Genomic DNA, 13,450 nt, shown 5'->3' on the forward strand with positions numbered 1-13,450 from the left:
CTCTGGGCCAGCACGGCGGGATGGCAGGAAGGGTAAGGCCTCGGGGAACCCAGCCCCTGCAGGGACAGTGCAGCCCTGGTGATGGGCTTCTCCCCATAAGCTGTTCACGAGGTAGTGCCAGGAGAGCCCTGCAAACCTTCCTTCTTGTGGCGAATCCCTTCACCCATGCAACCAGCCCTGTGACCCACCTGTATGTGATAGTGTCCTGGGGCTGCCTGAACCAATCACCACCAACTGGGTGGCTTAACACAACACAAATGAATTCTCGAACAGTTCTGAAGGCAGGTTCCTCAAGGAGAATGTGTTCCCTGCCTCTCATGGTTTCTGGCGGCTCCTTGCTCTCTTGGCTTGTGGCAGCACCACTCCAGTCTCTGCCCCCAATGTCATATGATGCTCCCTCTGTGTCTGGGTCCAAATTTCTCTCATAAGGACAGCAGTTGTTGGATTTAGGGCCACCCTAATCCAGTATGACCTCATCTTGATTACATCTGCAAATACTCTATTTCCAAATAAGGTTGCATTCCCAGGGACCCCGGGTACCTATCTTGTGGGGGACACGGTTCAGACCACAATACCACATAGGTCATAGCTTTGGAACAGGATGGACTTGGCCTCAAACCCTGGCACCGCCTCTAGCCCATCTTGTTTCCTGGGCCCAGCAAAGCTGGAATGGAGCTCCTGTGGATTGCCTGAGAGGACTGCAGAGGGCCCATGGGGTGTCTGAGGAGTGGTGGAAACTTAGCACAGGGGGCCCTGTGAGCTGGGCACCGGGACTCGGAGGGGAGGGGGGCCTGGTCCCTGCTCTTCTGGAGCTCTCAGTCTCTCGGGCCCTGGGCTCTTACCCAGGGTTAGGACTTCCAGTGGGGACTACACTGGTGAAGCTGCACACAAGGAGTTAGGACCAACATGACCACATGACATGCGGTCGGGGAGGGAAACTCAAGCCCAGAGGCCCCAGCAAGGATCAGGAAGGCCAGGGCCAGACCATAAGTCCTTCCTGTGGGACTCAGAGTCCACAGGGTACCCCCCAGACCTCACATGTACCCACGGGCTCTGGGTCTGATCCTGATCAGCAAAGGTGGACAAAGGTTACTGACAGGTGCTTTGGGCTTCTCTGTCCCCTCTGGGCCTGGGGAGTAATTCCTCATTCCCCTCCCCAACCTCCCCACAAGACATGTCTTCCGCTTCCTATCGACATGGAGTCTGGCAAGGACTTTGTTCCCGGCCAAACCCAGTGTAATATTCTCTTTCTTCCTCCATCTCTCCCTCCCTCCCACCTTCCTTTCCTTTATTCCAATATTTGGTATCTGCCATATGCCAGGGCTGTTCTAGGCCCGGAGGATGCAGAAGACAGATGGGCATTGCCTCAGTGGAATTTGTAACTAGTAAGATGAGAGATATTAATAAGTAACCATGCAGATGAATGTTTCATAGCTCTGAATGAGGGGCATCAGGGTGGTGGGAGTCAACAACAGAGTGATGTGGCTCAGTCAGAGAAGTACAGGAAGTGGGCTGGAGCCAAGCGCTGAAGTTGTTAACTGGGGAAAAGGAGAAGGAAGAGATTCTAGGCAGGAGCATTAGCAAAGGCCCTGTGGCGGGAGGCTGCTTGGCGAGTGAGAAGGACCAAGAGGTGTGTGTGGCTGCCTGGACAGTGAAGGGAATATGAGATGACCTGAGAGTTAGCAGATTAGCCCAGTCATTTGTTGGAAAAGTAACAGTTGCATGCCTGCCATGAGCCAGGAGCATCAGACAGACAAGACCACCACCCACTGGAACAGGCAGACCACAGAGCAAGAACATTCCAGTGTGGGAGATGTGAGGGGTGAAGTGATCAGGACTCAAGGCAGGGGTGGGGAGAGGCAGGGGTAAGGAAGGCTCCTCTGAACTGAGAGGCGAAAGGCAGATCTGGGCATAGGCTCTAAAGCTGGGCCAAGCTGGGCGTGACCAAGGAAGGGCAAGGAGACAGAGTGGAGCGAGCAGGGGAGAGGGACGCAAGGCCGGCTGCAGATGCTGGTGGGGCCAGGTCCTCCAGGGCTCTCGGGTAACCTACTCATGGCCGGCTGCCACCGCTGGGCTCTAACGAAGGAGAGCCGCACTCAGGTTTATGCTTTGGAAAGAAAGACCCCTCTGGCCTCCAGTGTCGGCAGGAACGGGGACGAAGCTGGGCTGCCGTAACAGGTGGAACCCCTTTCTCTTCTCAGTTATCCCAGAAGAGCTGTGAGTCTGAGCCCAGGGTCTCGGTCTCCCAGAGCCTCCTGGAGGAGGACGGCCCAGAGCCCCTGTCCCAGCACCTCCAGGCCAGCAGCCTCGACCTCTCCCATGGGCCCCTGGTGGCCTCAGAGTACCTGCCCTTCTTCCGCACCTACGGGAAGCTCCTGGCTGTGGAGGAGCCAGCCCCACCACACGAGGTTGGCAGGGACCGAGGCAGAGACCAGAATATCAGAGAGGTGCCATTCCCTGAGGACCCAGAACCGCCCAGCGGGTTCTTCCCTTACTACCGCTCCAAGGAGGAGAGTTTTCCCAGCCTGGTCCTTCCTGGCAGGTCATGTGGGGGCTCCCGAGACCCACGCACCAGGGAAGAGGCCCTGGCTGGCTGCTTCTGCAGCATGACCGTCAGCTGCGGGTGCTCTGTGAGTGCAGGGGTGGGGGGGTGGGGAGAGGACCAGCCCCAGGCCCCCTGGCATCCTTCAGACCTCTGTCCAGGGAACCCACCCAGCAAGCCGGGCCAGTACCCGTGCCGAGGTCTGCAGTTGCTGGCGCCAGGCCAGTCCCTGATTTCCGGCCGAACCTGCGAGCCTGGCTCACCATCATCTTGTCTCCTTCCCATATAGGCTGTCTCGGCAAGCCCAGGCACCATCCCCGGGTCCTTACGTTCTCCGCCCTGCTGCCCCATCCTGCTGGTCTTGGCAGGCCACTCCCATGACAGCAGGCTGACTGTCCCTCTCTCCAGGGATGCTGCCTTCAGGGGCCACGGCTTTTGTTCCTCGGGACCCGTGCCGCACTACAGAACCCCTGGGGAGGAGCTGTACACCAGCCCTGGGCCTCCTTCCTCCCCATCAGGGGGCCGGGAGCCCACGGGGAGCTGCCCAGGCCTGGTGCAGCCACAGTGTGAGGGAGCGGAGCTGGTAGCAGCAGAAGAATGGGCCCCAGTACCTGCTCATCAGCAAGAGGTGAAGGTGGCTGGGGGTGAGGCTTCCCAAACTGGCCTGGGACCCTCTGCCTCAGTGCCTATGACCTGCAGAGTGGGCAGGAGGAGCCCAAAGGCTGGCGGCCCTTCCATCCCCTCTCAGTCTACTTTGGGGATGGGGGCAAACACGGGGACCCTGTGCCCTGCCAGTGTGCAGCTCCACACCAGGGTCCCGACTTGGCAGGCCTGGGGGCTGCCTTCTCTTCGGGGAATGGAAGGGAGATGCTCAGCCTTGCCCCCACGACCCCACAGTCTCAGGAAGTGACCCCACAACCCCGGGGGCTCCCTTGGCCCTCCTAGCCAGGAAAACTACCTGATGACAAATGGAGAGCATCAGCCCCAAAAGGGGCTCCACAGAGGGGATGTCAGCCTGGCCCAACACTCAGACCTCCCCGTGGTCCTGGTTCTGCTCTAGCCTGCCCCAAGCTCAGAGGGAGGGAGCAGGGTCCACGGGACAACCCAGGGATACAGACCAGAGACTAAGTCACTTCCCTACAAGGGTTGCAACTGATGCCCTAACGGGATGCTTTGGAGAAATATGTGCAGCTTCCATGTATGGAGCATTTGCTATGGGTTAGGGATAGATGCTGTGTCCACTCCATCCTCCCGATGAAGAAACAGGCTCAGAGAGGTAGGCTGTATGCCTGGGCTGACACAGCTCACAAACAGCGGAGCTGGGATTCATACCCAGGTCTGTCTGTCCTCGGGGCCTGAGTACTTAAAACCCTTTCCTCTACACCCCTCCTCAGTGAGTCTCCACACAGCGAGGAAAGGGCCAGCGGCCCCTCTCAAGCTTCCTGGAGGCCATCCCACCGACCTTCCCTCCCTGCCCCCTTTCCTTCCCTGGCTCATGGCACTTGGGAGTAGCAAGCAGAGGAAAGCAACATAACACAGGTCTACCGACGACCTGCCTCCCTGACCTCTGCAGGTAAGATGTCCTGGTGCCCCAGCCTGGCCCCAAACGCCAGGCTTACCCCACGCTACGGCAGATGGCCCCGAGGCTGAAGCACGCGGTTACAATGACAGGACTTCTCCCCCCCCCCCCAGGACAGTAAGCCATGGCTCCTATTCGAAGAAGTCTCTTGGTACCCACGTTCACCCTCTCTGTCCTGTAGCGCTGGTTTCATGCTCCCACCCCTTCCCTGTGATGGCTGGATCCCTGTCCCTCCACCCAGCAGGACACCCTCCCCTGCTCCCCCGTCTGCCCAAGGATGGCAAAGTTGAGAGGATGCATGTGAGAAATCAGGCGGCTGTACTTCAGTTACCTCCAAGAATTGCTTTTTTAAAAAATGCACTTTTTAAAAAATTTCTGAGCCACTCGTATGACTTCCCTTTGGGCTGGGTTGACAGTAGGGTAAAGACATTGAGTGCCCTTGCTGGAAGACTCCTTGGCTTTGTTCTTGGAGGGGGTGACTGGTCTTTCCCCCTTTCATGTCCCATAGGGCCGGGTCCAGCCAGCGGGTATCCCTGGGCTCTCACCGCCCTCAGAGAAACGGACTGGGCTGGGAAGTGTCTGGCTGCCTCTTAGGAATGGGGGCCACTCTCTCCTGGGCCAGTCCAAGCTGGGGCGGCCGTGTGGCTTCCTGTCCCCACGCGAGCGGCCTCCCAAGCATCAGCAGGGCCCCCTGCCCGTGCTCCCGAGGGAGCTGGACAAACCTGACTGGCTCGTGCACCCAAGAAAACCGCCAGTGTTTCGGGACGGAGAGTTTTCTGGAGTGAGCAGTTTGCAGGAAGGATCTGGGGCAGGAGAGGACCAGGGTGAGGGAATGGGCTTATCTGGAAGAGCTGTCTGCTTGCTGCTCGTTGGTCCAGCCGGCATCGGCTGGGAGTTCTGTGCTGGCACAGACACATGCACGGACACATATCAGGACACAGAGGCCGTAACAAGAGTAAGCGCCAACTCGCTGCCATTGTTTACCATGTGCCGGCCAGGGCTGAGCACTTTACGTGCAATGAGGAGGAGTTAAGAATGATTTTGTTTAGGGGCACCTGGGTGGCTCAGTCGTTGAGCGCCTGCCTTCGGCTCAGGTCATGATCCTGGTGTCCTGGGATCGAGCCCCAAGTCAGGCTTTCTGCTCCGTGGGGAGCCAGCTTCTCCCTCTGCCTCTCTCCCTGCTCATGCTTTCTCGCTCTCCCTCTCTCAAATAAATAAATAAAAAATCTTAAAATACAATATATATAAAAAAAGAATGATTCTTTTAGGCACGGTTGGTGCTCCCATTTCACAGATGAGAAGGTCTAGGCGCAGGTTGATTAAATGGCCGAGTGAAGAACCCGGAGCCAGAAAGTATTAGAGCTAGGTTGTGAACAGATCTCATCTGGACCCCATGCTTTTGACTCTTATGCCTAGACCATAATGAACATTAACATTATGCTTACATTACTTCTATCAGATCTCGAATTCTCTGTAATAAGTCATCTCAGAACTTAGTGGCTTCAAATAATGACATACATGTATTTTCTCCTAGTTGTGAGGGTCGGAAACCTGGCAGCAGCTTGGCTGGGTGGCTCTGGCCTGGGGTTTCTCGTGAAGTTGCGGTCAGGGTATCGGCGAGGGCTCCGGTCACCCAAAGGCTTGACGGGGGCTGGAGCTCTGCTTGCTCGCTCCCACGGCTGGCCTCTTCCCACCTAGCCTCACGAGTCCCGGACTGTGACCTTCGGCATACTCTGTGGGTCACGCAGATGAGCTGTCATTCAGTGTGGAAAGAGACCTCACAAGGGCATGGATGTAAGCGCTGGGGGTCTTCCTGGACCGAAATGCTGGCATACAAGATCCAGAGCCCAATCCTGGTGACTCACAGGGGGAGCAAGCTCATTCACCGAGGCTGGTGTGCAGGAGGGAGAAGGTGGGGCTGGCTGTGGCTGGCTGACATCACAGGGGAGCTGTGGCAGGACCGTGTGGGTGTGGGCCAGTGGGTGGATTCCCTGCTGCCCCGGCCCCAAGGGGCCTTGTAGTGCCTGAGCCTCCTCCCTGGCCACAGCTTTTGTCACTTAGCAAATCTCTCTTTTAGAGAAAATCTAATCCATATGGTTTGGGATTTTGTTCTTTTAAAGTTTTCCTTTGTACTTTATACAAAATTGAGATGTCTTCGGAGTCCTTTAAAATCTCTCCTCTCTTAACAACCGGAAGTCTGCTCTTTGCCACGTTCACAGGGACCCTGGAGCAGAGAACAATGGGATTTGGGTGGGTTCAGAGCTGGAGGTCTGGTCACACCCTGTGTCTTTCCTTAAGGTGATGCGCAGCAAGTAAGAAGGCCTGTGCTGTCCCTGGGCATGGAAGGTACTGATGGTTCGAATCCCTGCCCGCCTGGCCCCAGGCCCCGTTCCCCAGTCCTGGCCACCACCCTCATGCAGAGGGCATTCGGGTGTGTGTGTTCTGTGAACTGCCCCGGCAGGTATGGGGAGGGAGACCACAGCCCTTCTGAGAGGCTTGACCAGCGCAGGCCTCCGCTTTCCCGGGACAAGATGACCAGGTCCTCGCTGAGAGCAAAAGCTGGTTTGCAAGGAGCCCAAGCCCTCCTCAGCGTGGGTCAGGGAGGTTTGTCTCGGTGAGATGCAGATGGCTGCAAGACGGGTCCTCTGTCCACTCACAGGGAGCAGCACGAAGCCTGAGGACCACCTATAGTCACTTTGCTGGCCAAGATCCTCCACTATCAGCCTTCAGCCTTCAGCCTCCCCTCCCACAGCAAGGAGCCTCTTCAGGGTCCCCCGCCTTCCCTGACTGGCATTGTTCAGGCTCTTGCCTCCACCCACCTGCCCTTCTCTACTACCTTCATGGGTCAAAACCCAGGTTGTCTCTTTAGGATCCGCCCAGATGTCACCTCCTTCCTGAGGCTTCTGAGTTTGCCCTGGAGACTTTCTTCTGTCCCTCCTGGCCTGTATTCTTTACAGGTCATCCAGAGTATGGGGTTTCCTGGCCTCCTAGCTGATGTTTGAAGAACACATGATAGGGGAGACCCTCCACATGGCAGAGCTGGGGCAGACGTCTTCAACACAAACTTCTCTCCTGCTGTCAGCAGCTCAAGCCCTCTGCATCCCTGGCAGGTTGGTCCCCAATAGGTGTTCAGCAGGGACTTGGGGATGTGGTCTCAATGGCTGTCCGGGATCGTTCCACCCCTCCTCCCATGCCCCTTTCCTCCTGCAGAAACCAGTCCATTCTAGATCTACCTGGTCCCCTGACCTGCCTAGCCTCCACCTGTCCTGGGCACCAGCCCACTGATGTCTATCAGTTGAGAAGAAAAGCCCAAGGTGGGCCAAGCTTTCCTTGCTCTCAGACGGGCACAGAACCAGCTCGGCCCATGGGAGTCTGCCAGGGAGGACAGAACAGAGGGTATCCCAGGGCATTCCCCATGATTACTGGGGCATCTGCTCCGGAAGCCCTAACAATATGAGTGTGGTTGGCAAATGTTCGTATCATCTTATTGATGGTAGAGAAACTAAAACACAGAAGTTAGGACATTTATGCAGATGGGCCAGGGCAGGGATGGGGGCAAGCAAGGGCTTTGAGAAAGTCACCTCCATTTTCTGAGTCTTAGCCAAGAGGCAGCACCTTGGTTAAGAGCTGGGCCCTGGAGTCATACAGCAGGTGTGTGTATTCACTGGCTCCATTCACTCCATTCACTGGCTGTGTGGCTTTGGGGAAATTGCTTAACCTCCCTGAACCTTACTCCTCTCACCTATAAAATGGGGAATTTCCTCACAGAATAAAATGAGATGTTGTAGGTGGAGCATATAGTACTGGGCCAGCTTGGAGCCCTGGTTTAAAAAAAAAAAAAAGACCCTGGTACATTCAAGGTCTTGATACTGGGGCATTCTCTCTCCAAGTACAGTCAGCTCTGAAAATCCTCATGATGGATCCTCCTCAGTCCCCTCAGAAGTCCTCTCTGGCACGTTCAGATTCCTCTGAGCCTCCCAGGTCAGCTCCTCTTTCACTGCCCAAGTGTATGCTCCGCCAGCCCCGGGCAGAGGAATCTGGGCCCGGAAACTACCCCTGGGGCCGCCAAGCTGGTTTTTTTCCTCCCGAGATCCCAAGTGCTGGACGGCAGCGCCCTCTGCTGGCACATCTTGACAAGACACCCAGAGCTGGTGTCACTGTGGCCCAGAATTTCATACTTTTTGGATACTGCCTAAGACGGAAGTCATCTGTACTCTCCAAAAGACAGAAGGGGAAAATGAGGCCTGGACTTGTCCACGGGGCCCAGGGAGGCAGCAGCAGCACCCCAGAAGCAGAGCCCAGGCCACCCAGTCTCCCAGTGGCTGCTTTGCCCCCCTGCACAGCCCTGCAGCTCTGTTTCTTGACTTGGAGTCAAATTGAATCGCTGGACCAAATACAGTCTGAACATGCTCTGAATAGACTTTCTCAAAGAACTGTCAATAAAGGAGGGAACATTGCCCCAAATGAGAAGCTCGAACAGCACCTTAAAAATCACTGTATGCTCTTTTCCATTAGAGTCAGGGAAGGAACCAGAGAGCTCCCACTGTCTGAGGCCAGTACAGGATGGACGCAACAGGTGCAAATGCCCAAAGAAAAAGACCACATACACATGTGTTTCCAATCCATTCATTTGCATTCAAAGGTCAGGAAGTCCTGTTCATTTGCTCCATGGCCGAAGCTTAGGATGCCGTGGCGGTGGATGAGTCAGAAGAGTCCTACGCTTCCAGGCATCCCGGGCATTGCACGAGGACTGACCAATATGGTAAGGGGTGGAATGAGAAACAGGGATGCCTCAAGAGGGACAAGGGCTTGACCTTAGCCCAGGGGTCTGGGGAGGCCTCTAGGAAGAGGATGTTTCACCTTAGGCCTGAAGGAAGTAGAAGCTGTCCTCCAGAAACGCAAGAGGAGGGAGCCACAAGCAGGAGTGGTTAGTGCAAAGGTCCTGAGGTGGAAAAACATCTGGTAGCTTTGAGGGCCTGAGAGGAGCCAGGCTTCTGTGACATGCCAAGAAAGGCCCAGGGCCTCATCTGCTCTGCCTTATATCTGGACCCCGTCTTAGGCTGTCAGCAGTCAGCAGGCCTTTCTGACTTCTGCTCCACAGCCTTCCCCACTTAAGGTCCACTGAGTGGTGGCTGTCTACCAGGCCTATGCCAGGTGCTGCAGGTTTACAGAATAAGACAGCACCCTGTTCTCAGGAAGACAGACTAACCTTTAGAGGGTGGTAGCCGTGATATGGATATGCCCGAGATATTCTGGAAACACACCGGGGAGAGAGCAGATCCAGTGTGGAGTGGGGTGGTGAGTGCTTCATGGAAGGCGTGTCAGGAGAAGGTGGGGGCTGAGCTGAGTCTCAAAGAAATCAGGTACAGGGGTTAGCCAGGGAAGCAGAGGAGAGGGCGTTTGTAGTAGGAGAACACGCGTGCACAGTTGCACACAGAAAGCAGGTGGGGTTTGGAGGGCACACAGCCCAGCTGGGGCTCCAGTCTAAGGGGAGACGGTAGGAAGTAAGAAGTGGAAAGGCCACCAGACCCAGGCCCACAGATCCTCGCATGCCGAGCTGGGGTGTGGGAATTATGCTCAAGGCCATGGGGAGTCATGGGAGGGCCCTCAGCAGAGGAAGGCTGGAGCAGATGGAAGGTTTCAGAAGCTCACTGTGGCAGTGGCTGGAGGCTAGACAGGGGATGGGGCAGAGCGTCTCTGTCACCCTGATGCAGGCAGGCAGTGGTACAGACCTGAGCTCAGCCACAGAGAGGTCAGAAAGGGTGGGCGTCAGGGCCACGGAGGAGATGGCTGACGGCATGAGGCCTGGAGCAGAGAGAGGAATCAGACCACACCCAGGGTCTGGCTTGGGTGACTGGCTGGGTGGGGAAAGAGGAATACTTTGGGAGTTACAGAGTTCAAGGGACGTGTCACATTAGAGATGACGTGGGGCCTCTCAGGTGGCGGTGTTGAGTAAAGAAAGGTGTGTGAGGTCTGAGTGGGCGATGGGATGTGGTGCTTGTGAGCAGAGAGGCGTGGGCGTGGTTGGGACAGGGGGGCCGTGAGGGCCCTGAGAAACCCGGCACGGAAGGTCACACAGGGGAGGAAGCACCGAGGAGGGAGAGCGGAATAGCAGAGAAGGGGAGAAGAGCTGAGCGGGGGTGGGCTTCTAGAAGGCAGGGCTGCAGCTGCAGGCCATGGGGCAGGAGTCCGCTGACCCAGGACTTCGCTGCTCAGGCAAGGCCCGTGGGGAGGGAGGGCTTGGCTGGAAGAGCCTTGAGGAGAGGGAGCTGTGAGGCTGGAGAGCCGCAGCGCCCGGAGCCTGAGGCCTGGAGGCCTTCCCTGACAGCTGCCTGGCACACAGCTCCCTCCCCAGGCTCTCATCGTAGTCTCCCTGTGGGCAACCCAAACTGCCTCCTCTCTTTCAGCTCCCAAGAGCAGAGACTGGCCCATAGTTGGGGCTCAGGGAAGTCGTCCCCTGAAAAGGCGAAGGAGAGGTGGGAAGTGGGCCGCTGGTGGTCAGAGTTTAGCAGCCCATCCCACGTGCATACCCCACGGCAGCGGGAAATGTTCCAGGAGGGTACCTCTCGGAAAGAGTTGAGGGAGAAAGGAAATGGGGATTTTTCTGGCCCTAACAACCCAGGGAGCTGACCTCTCTGTGCCTCAGTTTCCCTACCCGCTCCCTCCCAAGGGTAGAATATAAATGTGCATGGCAGCATTCCAAATGCTCCCAAGCAGGGAAGCCAGGAGTCAGCCACAGACCAGACCTCCCTCCCCAGAGTGAGCATTCTGCCAGGTCCCCCAGCCTAGTGGTCTGGGATGCTCCAGGACTGCCCCTTGACTGCCACTAGACCTGTGTCCTCCCCCTGCCTGTCGGGTGAGGTGCCTCATGCGCAGATTGGTGGCACACATTTGGGAATGGAGCACAGTGGTGTATTCTGGAAAGGAGTCCACACCTTCCATTCTGCTGCATTCATTAGCAGTTTAAGCAGTAGCTCTCGGGGCCACTGCCTGCCAACTCAGGACCTTCCAGTTACTGCTGACACGGGACTGAGGAATGACAATCGGCCTGGGGGTCCTCCAAGAGAGCCAGCCTTCCCACGTGTTGACTTGCTCAGTGATGAACTCACAGAAGGGCCACTCTTGGGAGACCTTTCATTTCTTAGAACTGTCCCAGCACATACCCCAGACCTGGTAGGTGGGGCACAGCTTGGGGGTCAGTGCTGATGGTGAGCCCCGACTCCTCAACAGGCTTCTAGGCCCTTCTCAGCAAGCCTCAGTGGTCAGACTTCGTCTTGCTTTGGAAGGAGATGGCCTGGGTGAGCTGATATGGACGTGTCAGCGGGAGAGAGCAGGCCCAGCAGAGGCCCCTTCTTCTAGACCATACCCTCACGATGTGGGGGTGCCAAGGCTGGTGTCCCGCTGGAAATTAGCATCAAATCACCTTCCTTCTTGGAAGGAGGTCAGGGAACTCCCATTGCGCCAAAAGCACCTCCACACAGCCACGCCATGTGCCCCAGTGAGCGTGGACCTCTGGCTGGGTGCAGAGCCTACCTACAAAGAGGATATCTGAGGGACAGAGCACTACCCCTCGGCCTCCCTGGGTGTCCCAGGGCAGACAGTGTAGGCTGAGCCTGGATCTGAGGGGAGCTAGGCCCCTGGAGAGCTGTACCTGAAAATTAGACACGACCCTGAATGTCCAGCTGCTTGCTTGCTTGGGTGCTGAGTGGGAAATGACGGGGATGGCAGTTAGCATCAGCTCCCAGGGCTGGGAGACGGAAGAGAAGGCCCACAGCTGATTGGAATAGTGCTGTCAGAGCGGTGTCAGGTGAACACAGGGTCCCACCGGGGAAACAATCGGTAGGGCACATATTTATGTTATGTAAGTGTGGGGTCTAGCTGGGCAAGTCTGAAACCTGGAGCACAGGCTGCAAGGCTGGAGATATCCAGGCAGGAGTTGGCGCTGCATTCCACAGGCAAAATTTCTTTTCCCTGGGGGAAGCCTCCATTTTGCTGTTTTAAAAATTTTAATTCTTAAAAATTTTTTTTTAATTTTATTTTTTGAGAGAACGTGCATCAGCGAGAGAGAACAAGCAAGGGGGAGCAGCAGAGGCAGAGGGAGAAGCAGACTCCCCACTGAGCAGGGAGCCTGATGTGGGGCTCGATCTCAGGCCCCTGAAATCATGGCCTGAGCCAAAGGCAGCAGCTTAACTGACTGAGCCACCCAGGAGCTCCTAATTTTTTTTTTTTAAATCATTTTTAAGTAACCTCTCCACCCAACAGGGAGCTCAAACTCAAGACCGGAGATCAAGAGTCGCATGCTCTTCCCCCTGAGCCAGGCAGGTGTCCCTCCGTTTTGCTCTTTCGGCCTTTCAGCGGATTGGGTGGGACCCACTCAGGAGATCAAGGATAAGCTCCCATACTTAAAGTCACCTGGTTTGGGCTGTGAACCGTATCTATAGAAATACCTTCTCAGCAACACCTAGGTTAGTGTTTGATGGAATCCCTGGGTACTGTCGCACCACAGACCTGACCCGCGGCGGGGCTGATACGAACGGCTGCTCATAGCCGCTATGCGGAGGAAGTGGAACCCTGCACAGCGCCCCGGGCACAGACTCTGGCCTGAAGACCTCCAGAGAGCGAGTATTCATTTAGAGCTGACTTGGAGTCTACCTTTGGGCTAGGGGCTTTCCGCACACTCTGAGTTATTCTTGGATTGGGTTCTGCAGCCTGGGGCTAGCCAGAGAAGCATGCAGGCTGTGGCCGAGAAAGAGTCCCTAACCTCCAAAAAGGACCTGCAAAACTGTGTGTCCTGTGTCTTTCATGGTGAAACTGTCTCCTAGCTTTCAATCAGCCCCTCGGAAAACGAGGGGCTTGTTGCCACGCTGTTCGCTGCGCCTTCAGTTAGCGTTCCTTCGGCCCTGTTTTATGATCCTATCACAGCGAGCTCTTGGTGTTTCTGATCCCGTTCTTGCCGACTCGGGATAAAGCCTCCCTTTCTACCTCTTGTGATGAACTTTGCAAAACTCTCCCTGACATCCCTTGCCGTGTCCTGGAGGAAATGTGGACAAGGCGGGGCCGGCATCTTTGCCTCAAGGCCTGGAGAGAGGGTGTGAGGTGGTCAGGCGTGGGCGCCGGGGCGGGGTGGGGTGGGGGGGGGCGGCGAGGGAATGCGGCGCCCCGGGCCCCAGTGTCCCCGAGCGGCGCGGTGCGGCGCCTTTAAGGTCCGCTGGGGGCGTGCTAGCCGCGGCCGCGGGCGCTCGGAGAGGTGAGAACGCGGCGGCTTGCGGGCCGGGCGGCGCGGAGACCCGGCTCGCGGTAGGAGCTGCGGCGCGCTCGAGGCTCCCACC

At 56.7% G+C, this 13,450-nt stretch overlaps 1 protein-coding gene across 1 annotated transcript; it reads left to right on the forward strand.

Moving 5' to 3' along the window:
• The first annotated feature begins 20 nt into the window (after positions 1-20).
• Positions 21-11,673, forward strand: LOC148164309 (uncharacterized). Its single transcript, XM_088023160.1, has 6 exons — positions 21-32; positions 2,202-2,630; positions 2,832-3,170; positions 4,630-4,945; positions 6,420-6,467; positions 11,621-11,673. The coding sequence occupies exons 1-6, from the start codon at positions 21-23 to the stop codon at positions 11,671-11,673; spliced, it is 1,197 nt and encodes a 398-aa protein (XP_087879286.1).
• The last annotated feature ends 1,777 nt before the right edge of the window (positions 11,674-13,450 follow it).

This window comes from Eumetopias jubatus, unplaced genomic scaffold, assembly GCF_037043125.1.
Source record: "Eumetopias jubatus isolate StellerSeaLion01/CBP00866 unplaced genomic scaffold, mEumJub1_p1.0 scaffold_5, whole genome shotgun sequence".
Lineage (NCBI taxonomy): Eukaryota > Metazoa > Chordata > Mammalia > Carnivora > Otariidae > Eumetopias > Eumetopias jubatus.

Coding starts and splice junctions, on each gene's coding strand:
- LOC148164309 (XM_088023160.1), top strand. Junction 2,631..2,831: donor CCGTCAGCTGCGGGTGCTCT/GTGAGTGCAGGG, acceptor CTTCCCATATAG/GCTGTCTCGGCAAGCCCAGG. Junction 4,946..6,419: donor TGGGGCAGGAGAGGACCAGG/GTGAGGGAATGG, acceptor TCTTTCCTTAAG/GTGATGCGCAGCAAGTAAGA.